The 17,492-nt window shown below is 40.0% G+C and overlaps 1 protein-coding gene across 4 annotated transcripts in view; it reads left to right on the forward strand.

The window, feature by feature from the left end:
- The first annotated feature begins 2,791 nt into the window (after positions 1-2,791).
- The window catches only part of LOC144078580 (myosin IXB), a 41,159-nt gene continuing 26,458 nt past the window's right edge, over positions 2,792-17,492 (forward strand). For all 4 annotated transcript variants that reach the window (XM_077606772.1, XM_077606774.1, XM_077606775.1 and 1 more), the window contains exons 1-4: positions 2,792-3,397; positions 15,606-15,829; positions 15,908-16,127; positions 16,411-16,920. In XM_077606772.1, coding sequence (XP_077462898.1) covers positions 15,669-15,829; positions 15,908-16,127; positions 16,411-16,920 — 891 coding nt within the window. In that variant the 5' untranslated portion in view covers positions 2,792-3,397; positions 15,606-15,668. The remainder of the gene's footprint in view (positions 3,398-15,605; positions 15,830-15,907; positions 16,128-16,410; positions 16,921-17,492) is intronic.

Genomic DNA, 17,492 nt, shown 5'->3' on the forward strand with positions numbered 1-17,492 from the left:
CACATCATAAAAGTGCTTGAAGTGAATCGGAAGCATTTTATCTCTTAGGAGGGCATTCAAACTGTCACTTTTGTGCACCATTTTGGTGTCCTGCATTGTGACTAACATGAGTTCCTACAGCATCTTTCCCTGTGACTGCACATGAAGTGTATTGTCCAAGTTGCCCAATAAAAGGCTTCTTTCAAAATGTGCACACGGCCATTTAAAGATGACTCAAAGCTTTTGAAAAGGAGTGTCAAGCGCCACATTTGCTTTTACGAGATTACGTCAACATCAGGGCTCAAACTAGAATGCTTTTCTTCCCCAATAATTCTCAGAATGCACACCAGAAAAACAGGAAGCCTCCATCAGATGGTGACGGTGCCCCTCCCTGCTGATACAAGTGACAAAATGTACCACACAATCTTAAGCCATGCGTTGCAAACTTGACTTTGACAAAGCGTTTTATGGACAGCACATTTCACCAATGTTAGTGTCATGTTTATTTATTTATTTTATTTTTATAATCATTTGAATTGGAGATTCCAATAGTATTGCAATTCTAATATTTTGACCCAGAGTTCTCATTCAGTGGCACCACTACAACCAAAAATTTGTGACCGGTCGTTTGGTCGCCGGTCTTTTGGTCGCGGTCTTTTGGTCGCGGTCTTTTGGTCGCGGTCTTTTGGTCGCGGTCTTTTGGTCGCGGTCTTTTGGTCGCCGGACTTTTGGTCGCAGTCTTTTGGTCGCCGGACTTTTGGTCGCGGTCTATTGGTCGCCCGGACCGCGACAACGGGCCGACCAAAAGACCGGCGACAAAACAAGGTAAAAAAACACGGTCTAGGCATCAATAAAAGCCAACAATGGCCCTGAGCAGTTTCACTGAGCGGACGTGTGAGGGTACTCGGATGATTCGCCTAAAGTCTGTCAAACGTCCGTCGGCGAAACGTCTTTAGGTGAATCATCCTGTCACGCGTGTGAGTGTATAAGAGTTTGTATTTACATGCGTTGTCCCTTTAAGAAGCTACGTCAGTCAGGGTCTTAACAAGTTCTCCAACAAAACACAATAAAAGTACGAGAAATTTGGAGCTTATCTTTAGCCTAATAATTGATAGGGCATTAAATATGACTAAATAATAATTTGCAGTTTGTATTTAGGGAATTTGAGCAACGATTTAAATGGTAATTATCAATAACCTTCCGGGCGACCAAAAGACCGGCGACCAAAAGACCGGCGACCAAAAGACCGGCGACCAAAAGACCGGCGACCAAAAGACCGGCGACCAAACGACCGAGTACCCCAAAAATTAAACACAACTAACTACTAATATTTATACTGATTGATTCTCTTTGAATTGTGCAGTCTGGTCAAAGTAAAAGTTTTATTTATTCATTTTCTGAACAGCTTACCCTCACAAAGGGGGTGCTGGAGCCTATCCCAGCTAACTACAGGCACCAAGTGGGGGACATCCTGAATTGCATGGCACAAGGAGACAGACAACCAATGGAGAGTGTTCAATCAGGCTGCCTTGCAGTTTTTGAGATGTAGGAGGAAACCGGAGTACCCAGAGAAAACCCACGCAAGCCCGGGGAGAACATGCAAACTCCACACAGGTCGGCTGACCTGGATTTGAACCCAGAGTGGTGACGCCCATGCGCTAACCACCTGTAAAACATGTCAAAATATTGCAGAATATACTATTAAAGTCATAATAGTGCTGAGAGATGGCATGCAACTTTAAATATATTTTTTAAAAAATGTTTTTTTTTCACGCAACTGAAACTCAAGGCGTGAACAACACCCTGTTGGCAGTTGTAAACGCCCTCATTCTCAACATGTAATTTCAAACAGTAGTAACCACATCAGTCATGTTTACTTTCAAAAGTGTTTTAAATGTGCCAACCATTCTCATAATGCTGATACATACAAATATTGTTTTGGTAGCAAAAACTCATCTTTCAAAAAAAAAAAAAAAAGGAGGATACAGAGTTAGGGATTGTAAAGGTGGCCCAATATTTTCTGTATTTTGTACTTTTCCCTCCTATAGAAGTTCACAGTATCTATATTAATATATTTATTAAGTTTCTTATAGATCTTTAAATCAGGGTTAATTAGTTAGAAAATAAGTTACTGCTTGGAGTAGAGCAACCAAGGGATCTAACAAACTAAAATAAATGCATCAATGTGAGGAAGTCAACATCTTGTGGTCAAAAAGCAGTATTACATTATTTTGCCCTGTAGAACTAAAAATGAATATAAAATCAAATAACTACCAAGAATAAAAAAAAGACACTTGGACGATCTGTGTACATCCCAAATAGGCAAATAGCAAAAAACAAAACTAAACATTTTTTCACTATTTTCAAGTCTGGGCTTTAAATGTATTTAATAATTGATTTGATTATTATCAGTTTTAAAGAAATAAACACATGTATACTATGATATCCCATATTATTGAATAATAATTGTATAATTACAAATAAATGCATTCACTAATACAATACTCATGAAAACTAAATAAATAAAACTAATAGACTGGGAAGACAATCTGTGAAGGATCCTGTTTCAGTGCCATTGACGGCGATGGACGTCCAATCCAATTTGACTGCATGGGGGGAGTAATTGAACGTTTATTGGAATTAATGGATTGAGTGAATGAGTGCCCTGTAAAGGTAAAAAAAAAAATCATAATTCGTGCATAAAATGGTTGATTTGGGTATCAAAGACATCAAGCAAACTGCTCAAACGGTTTCCCGTCACTTCCTGTAAATACAATCCGTCATGTACCTTTTAATCGTGCAGTTGGCGCCATTGTGGCAGTGTTGGTGAGCCGTACCACCACTGTAAATACTGTAGGGGGGGTCTGTTGTCCAAAAGCTGTTCATTTCAATGCAACAGCGCGCCCTCATTGAACGCGTCACCTTTTTTTTTCTTCAACTTTTTTTCCTCCCCTTGGCGGTTTCTCACAGCCTAGCTGCTGTTATTAAGGCAGTAAAGAAAGGAAGTGGCAACGGGCTAGCTTGGTTAGCCAATCAGTAAGCTGTCCATCACCCTGCGACAAATGTACTTTTGAACATTTTGAAGCCCGGAATGTAGAAGACGACTCTCCTTTGTGTCGCCGAGGCATACGAGGAAGCCACTTTTTTTGGTCGACTCGTGTTATTGTGTTAAATTTGCCAGTTTCCGCGCCGGTTTCAAGCTCGTGTTCGTATCTTTGTCCGTATCCGGCGTTAGCCCTCGCAGACTCCGAGGTCAGGTTTCAACCAAATTGCCCCACAAAAAGGACACGGAAATACGAGTGAATTAGCCTTTTTTGTTTTGTTTTTTTGTTTGTTTTTAATAGTAATAGCAATAGTCGCTTTAATAGCAAGGAATACAGTGACGAGCAATATACAATGGGAGCAGCTGCGAGAAAAGGTACGTTCACCTTCCATTAATATGTCTCGTTGTGGCACAATGACTAAAGTTTTTAATTTAACATTATCCTACCACACGGTGAATTATTCCTGACTTCCGAAGCATATGGACGTTTACAAACTGGCTCACAGTCAGTGTAGTGACAGAGCAGCTAAAGGAAATGACTCCTATAAAGGTGAGTTAGCTTGGTCTAAAACTGTCATTTTAAGTGTCTTGTGTTAACATGCTAGTTAGCATCTTTGTAACGTATGCATGAGTTGTCTGTCTCAACTTGTTGCTCAACAACGTTGCTAGACGGTGTAAAAAATGTGACTCAATGATAGTGTTTCCAAGCCTTGGTGGACCAAGGCAACTTTGGGGGAAAAAAAACTCCACACCAAATGGTGGCATAATGTATACTATTCAGTAAAACGTTCTAGTGGAAGGTATGTATTGTTTGGGCTGTCACTGTAACCATATTTTTTTCGTACATATTGTAATAATATTCAGACTGACTTGAATTTTCTATGGCACACCTTGCATCTCAATATTAATTGTGTTGGTGGTGGTACACAATTTAAACAATGGAAAGACAGCCATATTTCAGTTTGTCATTTTTACTCGTTGGAGAAGAATATACTTCCAGTTTTCAGTATATTAAAATCACCAATGGACTAGAACCAATGTCAGTCGAACTTGTGTGAGAGGCGTGTTACAAACACAACTCGTCACTCATGAACAACTGTTCATGGTGGCATTTGCAGCTATGGATAAATTAGTCTTCAGTGAAGCTACCATGCATCTTTGTGCCCGGGGAAGAAGCTGGAAAAACTGCATTGGTACAACATTCAAGACAGGTCCTGGTCTTGAAAACATTTAGGTCTTGGTCTTGTCTCAGAGTGCCCAGCGGTTGAACCCACCATTTTCTGTCAAGACCAGCATTGAGTCGCGTCTCTAACACTTTAATAATTAGATTTTAGGAGGACTACAAAGTAACCAAATACTATCTTTCTTCAGTAGCTTTAAATGACTATATCCTGAACAGAAAATGTTATTTTTACAGTGTTGGTCTTTTCTCTTTCTTGCCATTTCTCTGTCTCGACTCCCAAAATCTTGGTCTGATGAGTTCTTGTCTTGGTTTGGGATAGCGTGGTCTTGAGCACAAAACCTTTAACCCCTAGAGGCCAATGCCTCTTTTCAAAGGATGAGCTAGCCATGAAAGCCAACAACGATTCACCTCATAAAAATACAAGGTATTTATAAAAGCACATACCATACATTGAAGTATACATAATACAACATTCAGTAAACAAAATAAGACCAAACAAAATATGTATGATTGACTGATGTGCAATTGTTCATGTCCTCTTATATTTGTGCTCCATGTGGTACAAATTAAAATAATGCGGTTCAACTGTTGGCAGATACATTGCCCTAAAAATGTCTGTTACTCAATGAGAACATTTTATTCTGATTTAAAAGTAATTTCCACGGAAATTTGAAATAATTGCCCTTCCTCAGCTTTCGTATATTTATACTACCTGCCTCCCAAGTGCTTCATTTACAGTCAATATTTGACTATTAGAGTCATTCCTGAAGGCTTTTGACTCTAAAAAGTACATCAGGCCAAAACAAATGGTTCCATATTTCATCGCTGGACCAAGCACTTTCATGATGACTAATGTCATCATGGTGGAAAAACAAAATCATACGCACGGACATTACAGTTACACACATACCCACACGCACTTTGCTTTGATAGATCTTTGCCATCTTACTTACTTTTTCCATTGCTTTGATTTAGCCTGGTCTGAAATGATGTTTTCTGAAGTAGCCTTCCTTCGTCTCAAGTTGTATTCACATCCAGAACAGCTTCTTTGAATCACTTGATTTTGGGTTGCCAAGCTCACAAAAGAATGGCCAATGGAGATTGTTATAATTAAAGGATTTCCTTAAGAAGGAATGCTTGACATGGACTAATTTACTGGAAAACGCACCTCAAAAACCACCATTAAGCACTACGTTATAAGGGTTGTCAGCCAATAGCGGCAGGGACACAAGGGTACCATTGAAGTCGGGGTTATGATAGCCACAGAACTGAATTTGGGGCTGAATATTACTTAAAAGTTTTAGGTTTTTTGGTGTGAACCATCTCACTGACAGCCAGAAAAATATGTCTAGATTTGTTAATTTGCATATTTCACCCATTTTAATTGAGTCTCACAGTCCCTTGACACAGTATTGTTATTTTTGTAATATTTTAATTTGAATTTTTCAACAAAATGAGCCATCTGGTCAGTTCTGGCTCCAGAGATGATGGAAGTGCAGAAATGGTGGGGGAGGGGTGTGGCTTAGATCCAGCAAAAGTGCAAAAGTATCTTGCACAGGAAAATACGGACTAACATAATTGTGACGTGCAAACCAACCAACATTTCTCTTTATCCCCGATCGGAATTGTTCAGATAATTTATAAAGGGCTTCAGTAGAAAAACAAATGCTCACTAAAGGACTGTGCTACAATGTGTAAATTGTTTGCTACAATGTGTAAATTGTTTAATGACAATTTTTATTAACAATATTGCAATATGTTGGAATGCTCAATAAGTAAAAGTCAAGATTTGCAGAGCTCCCACGTGACACACTGGTAAGCTTTTCATTAAAAAAAATAGCTGAATTTAAAATTGTGTCACTTTTAATTTGAGTGTTATACGTCTGCTATTAAAAATATCCTTGAAATTTAATTGTCAAGTATTGGGGCAAGAGCATAATTTTTTCTTTCTTAACTGTTGTTTTCTAGCATTTTCATTCTGGAAAGCTAAAACCTACTTTTGAAGTTGCGGTCTGTATGTCAACAACATTATCTTATCTCATTTGCTAATGTTTACTTGGAAACATGAAACATTGCCTAGATAAATTTGATGAAAATAGTTCAATGACTGTGTTTTAAAATATGCTTATGCACAGTGCATGTGCCGCATCAGCTGTTTGCTGACTTCCACGTTTTGTTTTATTATTATTTTTAAGGTACTAGAAGTACATGTGGAAGTAGCTCTTCCTCTTTTGTAACCAAAGTTTGTTAGCACAACATCAAATGAGGTTAAGAAGGCGGGATCGGTGACAAATTGTTTTATTTTCTTCAAATTGGGGACATGGAGCCCGTTGAAACGAGGATTGTGGAGCAGGTTAGCAGCCGCACTGTGATTTCTAATTAGTCCCTTAACAGCGTGCCTTCTAGCTATGTACAGCTGCTGTGCTAGGCTGAGCTGATGTAGGTGACCTCTTGAATGAAATATACTGCGGCCCTATTGATCAGGCAGATGTAAACTACCCAGCTCATCTTATTAGAGGTAACATGAGCCTTACAAATACCAGGAAAGCATTTTTCCCCATCAGAATTTTTAATCTCATACAGCATAAATCAAATTCTGCGATCTTTCATTACAGTTATCGGCCTGCATCTGGGGAATAGTTGTGTAATTTGGACCATGTCCATATTTTGTGTGCTTAAGGTGTCAAAGTGAAATGGTAGACTTGCCCCTTTTGGCAATATTTTTTTTTAATTGTGCAAAGGTCAAGTGAAAGCAATAATATTAGTTGCTGAAAGGTTCTACAACCCACTTTCATATTATGGCCATTATTGTTTTTCCCAAATTATACTGTGATGTTTATCCACAGTGCGCTGGTAATGTCTCCATCATCGCTGTTCTTAACACTTTTATGACCAAATTGGTGCACATGTCTGAACACTATAGAGCACATGTGTCAAAGTGGTGGCCCGGGGGCCAAATCTGGCCCGCCGCATCATTTTGTGTGGCCCGGGAAAGTAAATCATGAGTGCCGACTTTCTGTTTTAGGATCAAATTAAAATGAAGAGTAAAGGTGTATATTAAATTTCCTGATTTTCCCCCTTTTAAATCAATAATTGTAATTTTTTAATCAATTTTTTTGTGTTTTTAGTTCAAAAATCATTTTATAAATCTAAAATTAAAAAAAAAAGCTAAAATAAATAGTTTTAGATCTATAAAAAACTGAATATTCAGGGCTTTTAATCCAGTTCTTTTAATCAATTTATTTAAAAAAATCTAAATATTATATCTAAAATGATCCGGCCCACATGAAATCGAGTTGACGTTAACGCGGCCCGCAAATCAACCCGAGTCTGACACCCCTGCTATAGAGTTTATGCTAAAATATAGTACAGTCATATAACATTCAAGAAGTAGTGAGCGTAAATTTTTAACCTGCTTCGCTGTTTGTAGATCTGATACCTTGTATGTTTTAGCACAGTAGTTGACGTGTCCCTACTAGGAATATGTTTTACCAACTTACTCATATATCACAACCAATGTGTATGATGTGATGCATTTTATTGTTGGACTTGTATAATTGTTTTTAGTTTGGGCGCATATCTTTTCAGGTGAGGGATAAGTGGACAGTAATTGTCTAACAGAAACTGCATAAAGGGAAACTTGGCAGACTATATATGGCGTGTTTAGACTTGCTTTTTATGCTCTTGCTTTGCAAACATGCTCATAAGCAAGATATTTGGATGACAGCAATGCAGACTTGCTTCTTGACTTGGATTATCTCGTTAGATCTCATGTTGCTTTTGTAACCGGTAGACTTGATCGGTAATATCCACTACTAAAATCCCATCTGATGATGATTACACTGTTCAGTCAGACACATCACAGAGTTGATTTTAAAAATTAGTTTTTTGTTGAGTTGACTCAGTAACAAAACCGTGTTCAGCAAATGAACACAGGGTAGTAGAGGAATGGAAAGATGGAGATCAGGATAGAGAAATGTGCCACCAGTGTGTTCCACGCTCCGCCTTGACTCGGTAGAGGAAAGGGAATTTGACTTTGCAGAAAACTGGTAAATGAGCTGTGTAGTCGTGGGTTGCTATGACGTCTTCTTCTTTACACACTAGCAAACCGTGAGCAAAAGAGAAGAAGAAAATAACTAGGAGTTGATGGTGGTATTGAGAGGGAGAGATTGGCGAGGCTGTAAAGTCATCAATTCCTCAAACTCCTTGGTAACTTGGCACTGTCAGTGTGGCCAACCAAATTTATGGGCTTTATAAATAGACTCGGCTCTAATGATAGGGTGTACGTGAGGGAAAGACCAACTGTTTCAGGATGGCCTACTTGCAGCTCCCCATTCGTCATTCGCTTGAACACATATCAGGTCAAGATGCTCGCTATCAAAGGCTTGATTGCGATCCCACTGATCTTCCAATGGTGGTTTGTTTAGATGATTACAGGCGCACAATCCAAGCAGATTATGAACCAGAATTACAAAAAAAAAACAGCACTGCAAAGTAAAGTGCGAAGTGGCCTGTCTGTGGAATGTAACTTAATATAACCCTTTTCTGACAGCCAAATTTCTGAGTTATTCAAATCTTTGGGAAAGATACACATGGTTGCTTCTGTAATGTGCTCTTAACATGCTTTGCAGTTAAATGCAAGAGATGTGATGTAAGTTATTGCCAAAATGGAAATTTTCTCTTTCCATAATGGTTTGGAAATGACTCTATTCTAGTTGTTGAATTTTGCAGTATTTTGGATGATTTAGAATTATTCAAACAGGAAGAGATTGTTATGGCAACCAGAGTTTGGAATGTTCACAAGTGTCTCACTGTCCAATTTCCATGGTGTAAGCACTGGGTGACTAACATATTAATTTATACCTTTTTTTTTTTAAATCTGTTTTTCAGTCTGCATTTCACATTACATGTGCCAATTCATGAGGACTCGCATTGTTTATCGCTGGTAAGAGTACATAGACTTACTTTTTCCTAGTATCATTTGTCAATTAAAAAGTAATTCATAGCGAGTAAAATGTAACCACCCCCCTTCCTTTGCTTTTCTCATGTCCACAATATCTGGATGTCTTGATGTCGTGCCTACTACGCACCCACGATCGAAACACAAGTCGCATCAGGATCCCTCATTCGAAACTATCCTCAGTGCAATTTGAACTTTACCACTCATTGGAAACGTGGCTTATTTTGCAAAGAGTGGAAACATTTCTGTGATGATAGTTGCGGTGAGAGCTATTCCCTCCCCCTCCACCAACTCTACCGTCAATGATCCTGCCCCTGGACTCAGGATTATGAAAGAAGAGGCAGACAGAGACCACCCTCGGGCTAGGATTGCTCTTACCCTGCACGAATGCTGTGCCCTGATGGCCACTGTTTAATTGTCACGCTTACGACTGCATGGATCTGAAGTTCCAATGACAAAACAAAATAAAACATCTGTGATTTGTAGCTTAAACTGCACCTACAATGTTCTCTGAAGGAAAGAAAAAGATAGCTATGTAACCTGACTTTAGAATAGAACCTGGTTTGCATTAAATTTCTGGAAGAGTCAATGGAGGGTGATGTAGTCTATTGTTTTTAAGGACCATTTGTTAGACAGGGTTGTCAAAATTTGAAATGTCTCACTTTTCGTTCTGAATGCCTGACAAGCTGTTGAGGGTGACTGAACCAAAAAACAGAAGACCACAGATGGGTGAAGTATAGGTGAGATCAGCAGAGGTCTGAAGTGATGGAAGAAGTACAGATGCATAACTGTAGACTGGACTCTGCTCTGTTTGTCTTCTCTCTTTTCACCATGTCGTCTCAGGTCACTGATGAATAGCTGATTTGTCAGAAACCCTTCAGGAACTCTGGGTTAGGTGAAAGAGGAGTGCAAGTCCTGAGGAGTGTGTGTGGGAGGCAACAAAAGGTTGATTGATACCTTGTCGCAGACACCTCATTTTATTGAAAGATTTGTTGTCTGACTGAAACCACAAACATGAGATGCAATTTTTTGTTTGAGGAACCAGTTTGAGATAGATTCTCACCATAACATTAAGAGTCACTGTTAATTTTAATTGTCGTGTCAATCATTCTTTCATTTTCTGAACTGCACGGACACTAAGTTTAATTTTGTGTTGTTTTTTACTCTGCATGGAGCAGCGTATTGGTCTCATTATGTGATTCTGTGATCATTGGACAGTAAAAGTGTTCAGTTCGGAAAAGTAGTCTTTGTCTTATTTAGTTGTGTGTGACTTTCCATTTACTCAAGAATGAAGACCACTGATAAAATCAACCAATCTTTGTGTAATCAGTTTTTCTGTCTATGAGTTGATGCAGACTTTGTATTGTTTGCTGTAAATCCTTTTCATTCAAGCCTGTGTACTCCTGTGGCCATGCTGGAAGCACAATGGATGCATGTGTCGGAAGTGTTTTTAGCACAAGAGTAGCCTCCATGAGTGAGTGAGTACAATAATCCCCTTCCTTTTCCGCTTTTCCCAAGTTCTGCCTGCAGGTGCCCTTCGTTTAAAAAAAATATATATATGGGATCCTGTTTGTGAATGGGATTTATCATATTGGCCCAAAAAGGAAGTAGTGGGACTCTAACAGGTACCACAATACTTTTATTCTTCAAATATGACTTCGTATTTTTGGTGAAATTCTATTGTATCCAAGCATTGGTTGTTTGTTATTGTTGTATGAAATTATAATAAAACAATTATGTTCTAACATAATTAAATTCAAGGCCATACTTTGCTCGCCTTAGTGTAACCTGACATCTGGATTAAGTTAGAGGTAATGTGCCAAAGGCCCTGTGGTATTGAGCAAAAAGGAGGGGTGGTATTGAAGGCAGTGGAAAAGACAAATGAGAAGGGGAATCTGTGTTGGAAAGTGCTATACCATTAAAGATAAAGGGAAAAACTGATGCACACTGCAAAGCGAAGTTTGTTCAGGGCTTTCCCCGTCGTAGCTGACAAGGTTAGTGACCTGCTCTGAAATATATAGAAATTGGAAGTTCATAAAGCTGTGACTCAAACTCATTTTTGATTGGCCAAAGGTCAAAACGACGACTCGACACGGGGCTGAGTAAAACCGAAGGGATGTACATTGTGGAATGTAGAATGCGCTAGTATTTCTAGTAGCTAACTTATGATGTTTTCATCCGTGATAAGGAGGTCAAAACCTCCCCCCATGGGACCTTGGATAGCAGCCAGCTTTAGTTCGTCAATACATGACTCAGACGCATGACATTGGGAATGGCAGATCAATGCAATCCCTGAGATAACTGTGTTTTGATTGATTAGCACTGTCCGTTGCTGTAATGGCAATTCTGCTTGACCGGCAACTATTTCTTTTGAAACCATGTAATAAGGTATTTTAAAAAATTCCAAGCAAACATTTTCACTTAGAAATGTTAAAATATTTCATTGATGGTCACTGGAAACTGTGACCTCTGACTTTTTTCTGCAGCTAGTGGAGGTAGGATAAGTGCAAATAAGGTAATTAGCATGGTCATTAAACGTGTGCACTTTGTTGCACTGTTTTAGCTTAATTTGAGATGGAGGACAATAATAGCCTTGTGTCCCACCAGGCTTATGAATAACTACTGACACACAACACTTCCATGGCCCTTTTTTGTAATGTCTGCTTAGTTAACTGGTGCATTAGCTACTGCAATGGCACACTGACATTCCTATTGCGTAACTGACATAACTACTGTTATTCTTCCTCTATTGTAGTTTGTACACCAGATAATAGAATTTTTTTAACAGAAGCTTGTTGTCACTATTCACGGAATATGCTCATATCAACAAGTCAATGGCTCCTTTCTTGTCTTCTTTGAATGCAGGGAGCAGATGTTCTCATCTCTTTTTCACGTCGCAAAGAATAGGGGGAGCACACAGTGCCCTTTACCCTTCACTCTTTTTTTTACTGTGTTCTGTATCTGCATTTGTGATATTGTTTTTTTAGCCCAGTTGGGGTCTGATGGTTAATTCCCCGCTAGAGGTATCGTTTTGATTCGACAAAGGACTGTTTTTTGAATAGACCACATGGCAGAGTCTAGTGGGAAGGCACTGATCCATTCACAGCCATTTTGGTTGCATCTGCACTCCATCAACCCCGAGGCTGATTAGTGCCACTCAGCAGAGAGAGGAGCATTCTCTCACTATCGCCAGACCTTAGTGTGTTTTTGAATCCCCAAGAGTAGACAAACGTAAAGACCAGATGCCGCAGGGGATATGCACACACTCAACCGAAACACACTAACACACACACACATTAAGTCTTGACTTCCTTTGCTTCTATCTCGCTGTTTGCCCAACGGACAATGCCGCATTGGCAAAGGGCCAAACCTTCTCCATTAGGTCACGTTAGCGAGAGTTCTAGTCTTGATGGATACTTGAGTGGCCCAGCTCCACTTTCCCCAGGGAGTTAAAATGAGCTTTTGGTTGCACAGAGTAACAACGGGTGTGTCTGGATCCCTAGACTATCGGATATTTGAAATGTATGGTAGAATTAAACAGTTATACCCAACTTGAGCGAATGTGTCAAGGATTAATTGCTTGGTGTTGGACAGTAGTTGGTTTGTTGTCAGTCCAAATTTATTTTTGTTATTGCAGGAGAAAACATTAACATTGGTTGTCCATTATAATGTCCAATGTTGTTTTCATCTTAAATTTGGCCTCCCAAACCAAACAATGCATTCTGATCACTTTTGTGGTTTTAGGTCTTCACCGTGACGCTCTTCATCTCCCATTATTGGTCTAGGTTTTCCTCTCATCATTCCACAGAGGGCTGCAGAGTTCACTTGCCTTTTTAGGTCGCCTAATGAGGTCTTTAAACCATGTGTTCTTCCAAGGTACATGATTGGTTATGCTCAAAGCCTGCACTGGGAATGTCAGTATTGATATAAGATTAATTTAATCATGGTTATGATTAAAACTTGATTAATTTTCCAGCCCTAGTCAAATCTCCGTGTAATTTAATAAAGCTTACCTGCGGTGAGTTGTATGTTGTCGTTCAAGAGAACAGTGCGTTTATAACTTCTGTAAGAAAATATTCCTCAAAATTACATGCAGTTTTGTTGCCCTCTGTTACTTCTATGTAGTTTTAAATCTGCAGTCTCAGTACTTATTTGAGTTTTTAACATAGAGCACTTTTGCTACAATTATAATGACTCTGACGAAGATAGGTGCTTGCCTCTGCACTGACTCATGACATTTATTCCTCAATGGAATTCAGGGAGTCACTGTTTCTTCCTGCACATGCACACGAACTGCTGACATCATAACTTGCTTCATCACACTGACCTTATCCTGGATTCAAATTATGAGTCAAGCAGGCAGGGCAATGGAGGTGGTGAGAAAGAAGAGAACGACTGTTCCATTCACTGACTGTCTGTGGCACTAGGTCATTTACTTCCTGCCACATCACACAGTCAGCTGACACTGTCTCAGGCCTCACTTCTTGCTGTTTGTATTATCACAATCATGCCAGAAGGAAAAAACTAAAATGATAATGAAACACACAAGGCTTGATCACAATGGCAGGCTCCAAACTCATGACATTAATCCTCCTTGTCTGCAGCCAGTTTTTGCTTTTTTATAGCTTGGGTGGAAATGGGGTAAGCGCTATTTAGCTTTTGACACTTTTGCCAATGAGTCAATCCAATAGATTTTATTGCCAAATATGGGCTCATTTTTTCTGTATGTTTTCAGGCACAAATGAGGATTGACCAGAAAATTAAACTTAAATCCCAAGAATCCTTAAGTGAAATCTGGTTGCTACTTTTACATTTGTTTAATGCAAAAGACCTTGAGCAATGTTTGTAAGTGACCAATTGATTAAGTAGCTGGACAAGGTTTTGGTGGGCACCCCTTAAATATGTCTGGTATAAGAAGCTTTTTCGAGGTTAAAGCCTTGTCCTGCCCACAGTAAGCGGCTGAAGAGTCCCTGTCTGAGCTGTAGTCCAGCACTTTGGTGTATTTCCCTATCCCATCATAAGCAGCTAAAGGGCCAGGCTAAGCCCACCCCAAGCAGACAACGCTGGGGTCTTATCTGTGGAATGCTGGGTATCCTCTCTGAAGATCTCCTTTGCAGGGAGGAAGCTGTATTATCTCAAAGCCTCATGTTTCGCCATTCAATTGTCCCACAGGGTTTCGTCTTTTTTATCACTTGAAAATGTATCCTTTTGTTCCATCTTTCGGACTTCTGTGGTAATTCCAGCATTCCAAAGCACCAGTGAAAGTGAGGTACGATGCTTGGCAGCAATCAGCAAGATGGTGGTTGTTATCACTGATCCAAGCAATTCAGGTTTTGTTAGGCTTGCGTATTTTCAAAATGGGTTTAGTCAGCTTACAAATGATACCGTTTGCTGGACATTGAATTTTGTAGTTTCAGCTTTAGAACTTTGGGTTGCCCTTTCTGGGTTTTAATCGAGTGAGCAGCTCAGAGCTTGAAGTGACATATTTAAACCAGCTAAACCTCATGATGCAGGATAATGCTTATTCTGCCTTTTGTGGTTCCTGCAGTTTTGTGAACCTTATTATTTTAAAAGAGCTTGCATGCAAATGTGGCCTGAGAAAATTGCAAACTGTTAAGTTTTATTTTGGGTCTAATCCTCACAGTAATCGATTAGACACTGCGATGATGTGTGTCCGATACCAAAACATCTCTACTTGTTGAAAAAGTGCTCTCAAAAGTACCATACTTATTTAATCATTTTGATCCTTATTAAGATTCAAACACTACAACATGGCAACAAATATTGATGTTTGGAAAGGGCCGAAAATCAGAACAGATGCTTAGCCTATTAAAAAATGTTTTTAGATGCGCTAGCTAGTTTCTGATCACAAGTTTAATGCCCCTAGAGTAAGATTCTATTTGCCGTATTTTCACTTGGGTCATATCTTGGTCTCCATTACATGTCGTGTTTTTCAAGTTGACAAAATAAACAAGTCTCTCCATGAATGAAAAAAGTTATAAACTATCAGTCCACGTGCTTCGAGGATAGCTCTCCGGTTTCCAAAGCAGCATAGTCTGCCTGCCATACCGTGCAAGACTGTGATTTAAAAGCGCTTCCTGTTTCCCCAAGGGTGGCTTACAGTTTACCAAGCATTCATTATTAACACAGGGTCATGCTACTCGATACATCACTAGACCTTACCCAGCTGCTGTAGTGATAAATTTGCCTCTCTGGTATGGATCTTGAACTATATCCTGCTGACAAATGGCCACATGACAGCTATGTAGCAAAGCATTTTTTGCTGTGTGGTAAGGGTTTTAATTGGGTCATTTTTTTAAAACTACGTCTACTAGTGTGTTATATATATGCACAGTTGGATGTGACTTTGATGTGGAAATAAAAAGGCATCGTGGGAATTGTTTTTCTTCAATTCAAACATGTGATTTATTTTCTGCCAGGTGCTTTGTGGTGAGAAAGGGACAGTGGCTGCGGCATGCTGAAGCAACACCCTCTGACTCAGGATGAGTGTCAGAGATGGCGGTGCCGCCGTAGCATCGAGTTTAGGTGGAGTAAGAGGTGGAGCCGGTGTGCCGACGAGTGCCAACGATCACAACGGACGCTCGTACCTGCTCCAGATTTATCCACGGCTCGCTTCCGAGTCACCCACCTGCTGTAATCTAAGGTGGGTGGCTCACCTTGTTAAAAAAATGAGCAATCCTTATCTTGCACCCCACTAATCCCTCCCCCCACTATTGATCAGAGTGCAGAAGGATGCCACCGCAGCTTCTGTGATCTCGGATGCTGCCGTGGCACTGGGGCTGGACCCCGGCGGCCTGTACGTACTGGCAGAGGTTAAGGAATGCGGTGGGGAAGAGTGGGTGCTAGAGGCCGGAGATCTTCCGGTGCAAAGGTTCTTGCTATGGCCGCGGAAAGCCCAGGAGCAGCACCCACGGAGCCTTGGATTTTACTTCTTATTGCAGGTAGCTCATCCTCACCGTTGTCTATTGTTCATGCTGTCTTGACAAAATTTGACTTCCGCAATGTTGCAATACTATAATTTCAAGTAATTTGTTGGAAATTTCCAGTTTGCACAGCAACTACAAATAAACGAATGAGCCCAAGATACATCTAAATAAAACTCGACTGACGAGTTATTGTGCCAACCTTTTAATTAGATCTCCTTCTTATCCGTATTGTTTTTGCTGACTATTTTGTGAATGGCATACAAATTGAATACCTTCAATTTTTGTATTCTTGTACCAGGAGAGGAACAACGACGGCTCTATTCATTATGTCCACCTACCCCCCCTGTCCAAAGAGCAGGAGGCCCAACGACTTGCTGCTAGGGGTTTCCTTCCACCTCCTCAGGATGACTTTGCGGACCTCTGCAACCTCCCCAAACTCAACGAGGACAGTATCCTAAACAACCTGCGAACACGCTTCTACAAGAAAAAGATCTACACTTACGCAAGCAGTATACTCATTGCCATCAACCCCTTCAAGTTTTTGCCAATCTACAACCCCAAGTATGTCAAACTGTACGAAAATCACCAGTTAGGCAAACTGGAGCCGCACATCTTTGCTATTGCGGACGTGGCGTATTATGCCATGCTCAGGAAGAAGGTCAACCAGTGTATTGTCATCTCTGGAGAGAGCGGCTCAGGCAAGACGCAAAGTACCAACTTTCTCATTCACTGCTTGACCGCACTGAGCCAGAAGGGCTATGCCAGCGGTGTAGAGAGGACTATACTTGGTGCAGGACCAGTCTTAGAGGTAAGAGAATACTGTCAATGAATGCAACACACTAGCTCTGCAATTTTTATTGGCGCCTTGGCGTATTTGCTTCTTTGGCTTGCATTAGGTGCTAATGTATCACTTAGAAAGGGTAGGTAGAGAAAAGAACGAGACCTCGCCTGTTTGTCTCATCAACTGTAAGGAATTCTTGCATCACATATCTATCCATAAAACTGGCTTTGATTATATGCCTCGATCTTATTATCAATGATAGCGCTTCCAAGTAAGTCATATCTCTTTAGAAGGTAAAAATATAAACCGGAATAACATGACACACTTTTTTGCGTAAAGATTTTCATTGGTCGACCTTTACTTCCATGGTTATGGAGGATTGTAAATTCCCATGAAAGAGAAGGGAGGAAATGTATTTTCAGGCTGCAGCTCTCGGCTGGATGGATATATGATCATTGGTGCGTGGTATTAAACGCTTTACCATAAAGACGGTGGTCTCCCCAGCAAAAAATAGAAACATTGAAATGTTTCTTGGTTAACCCCTCACGTGTCCACGTCCTCCATTGGAATCAAAAGAACAACTTTGCTGACTAAACCTA

This window comes from Stigmatopora argus, chromosome 8 (assembly GCF_051989625.1).
Source record: "Stigmatopora argus isolate UIUO_Sarg chromosome 8, RoL_Sarg_1.0, whole genome shotgun sequence".
Classification (NCBI taxonomy): Eukaryota; Metazoa; Chordata; class Actinopteri; order Syngnathiformes; family Syngnathidae; genus Stigmatopora; species Stigmatopora argus.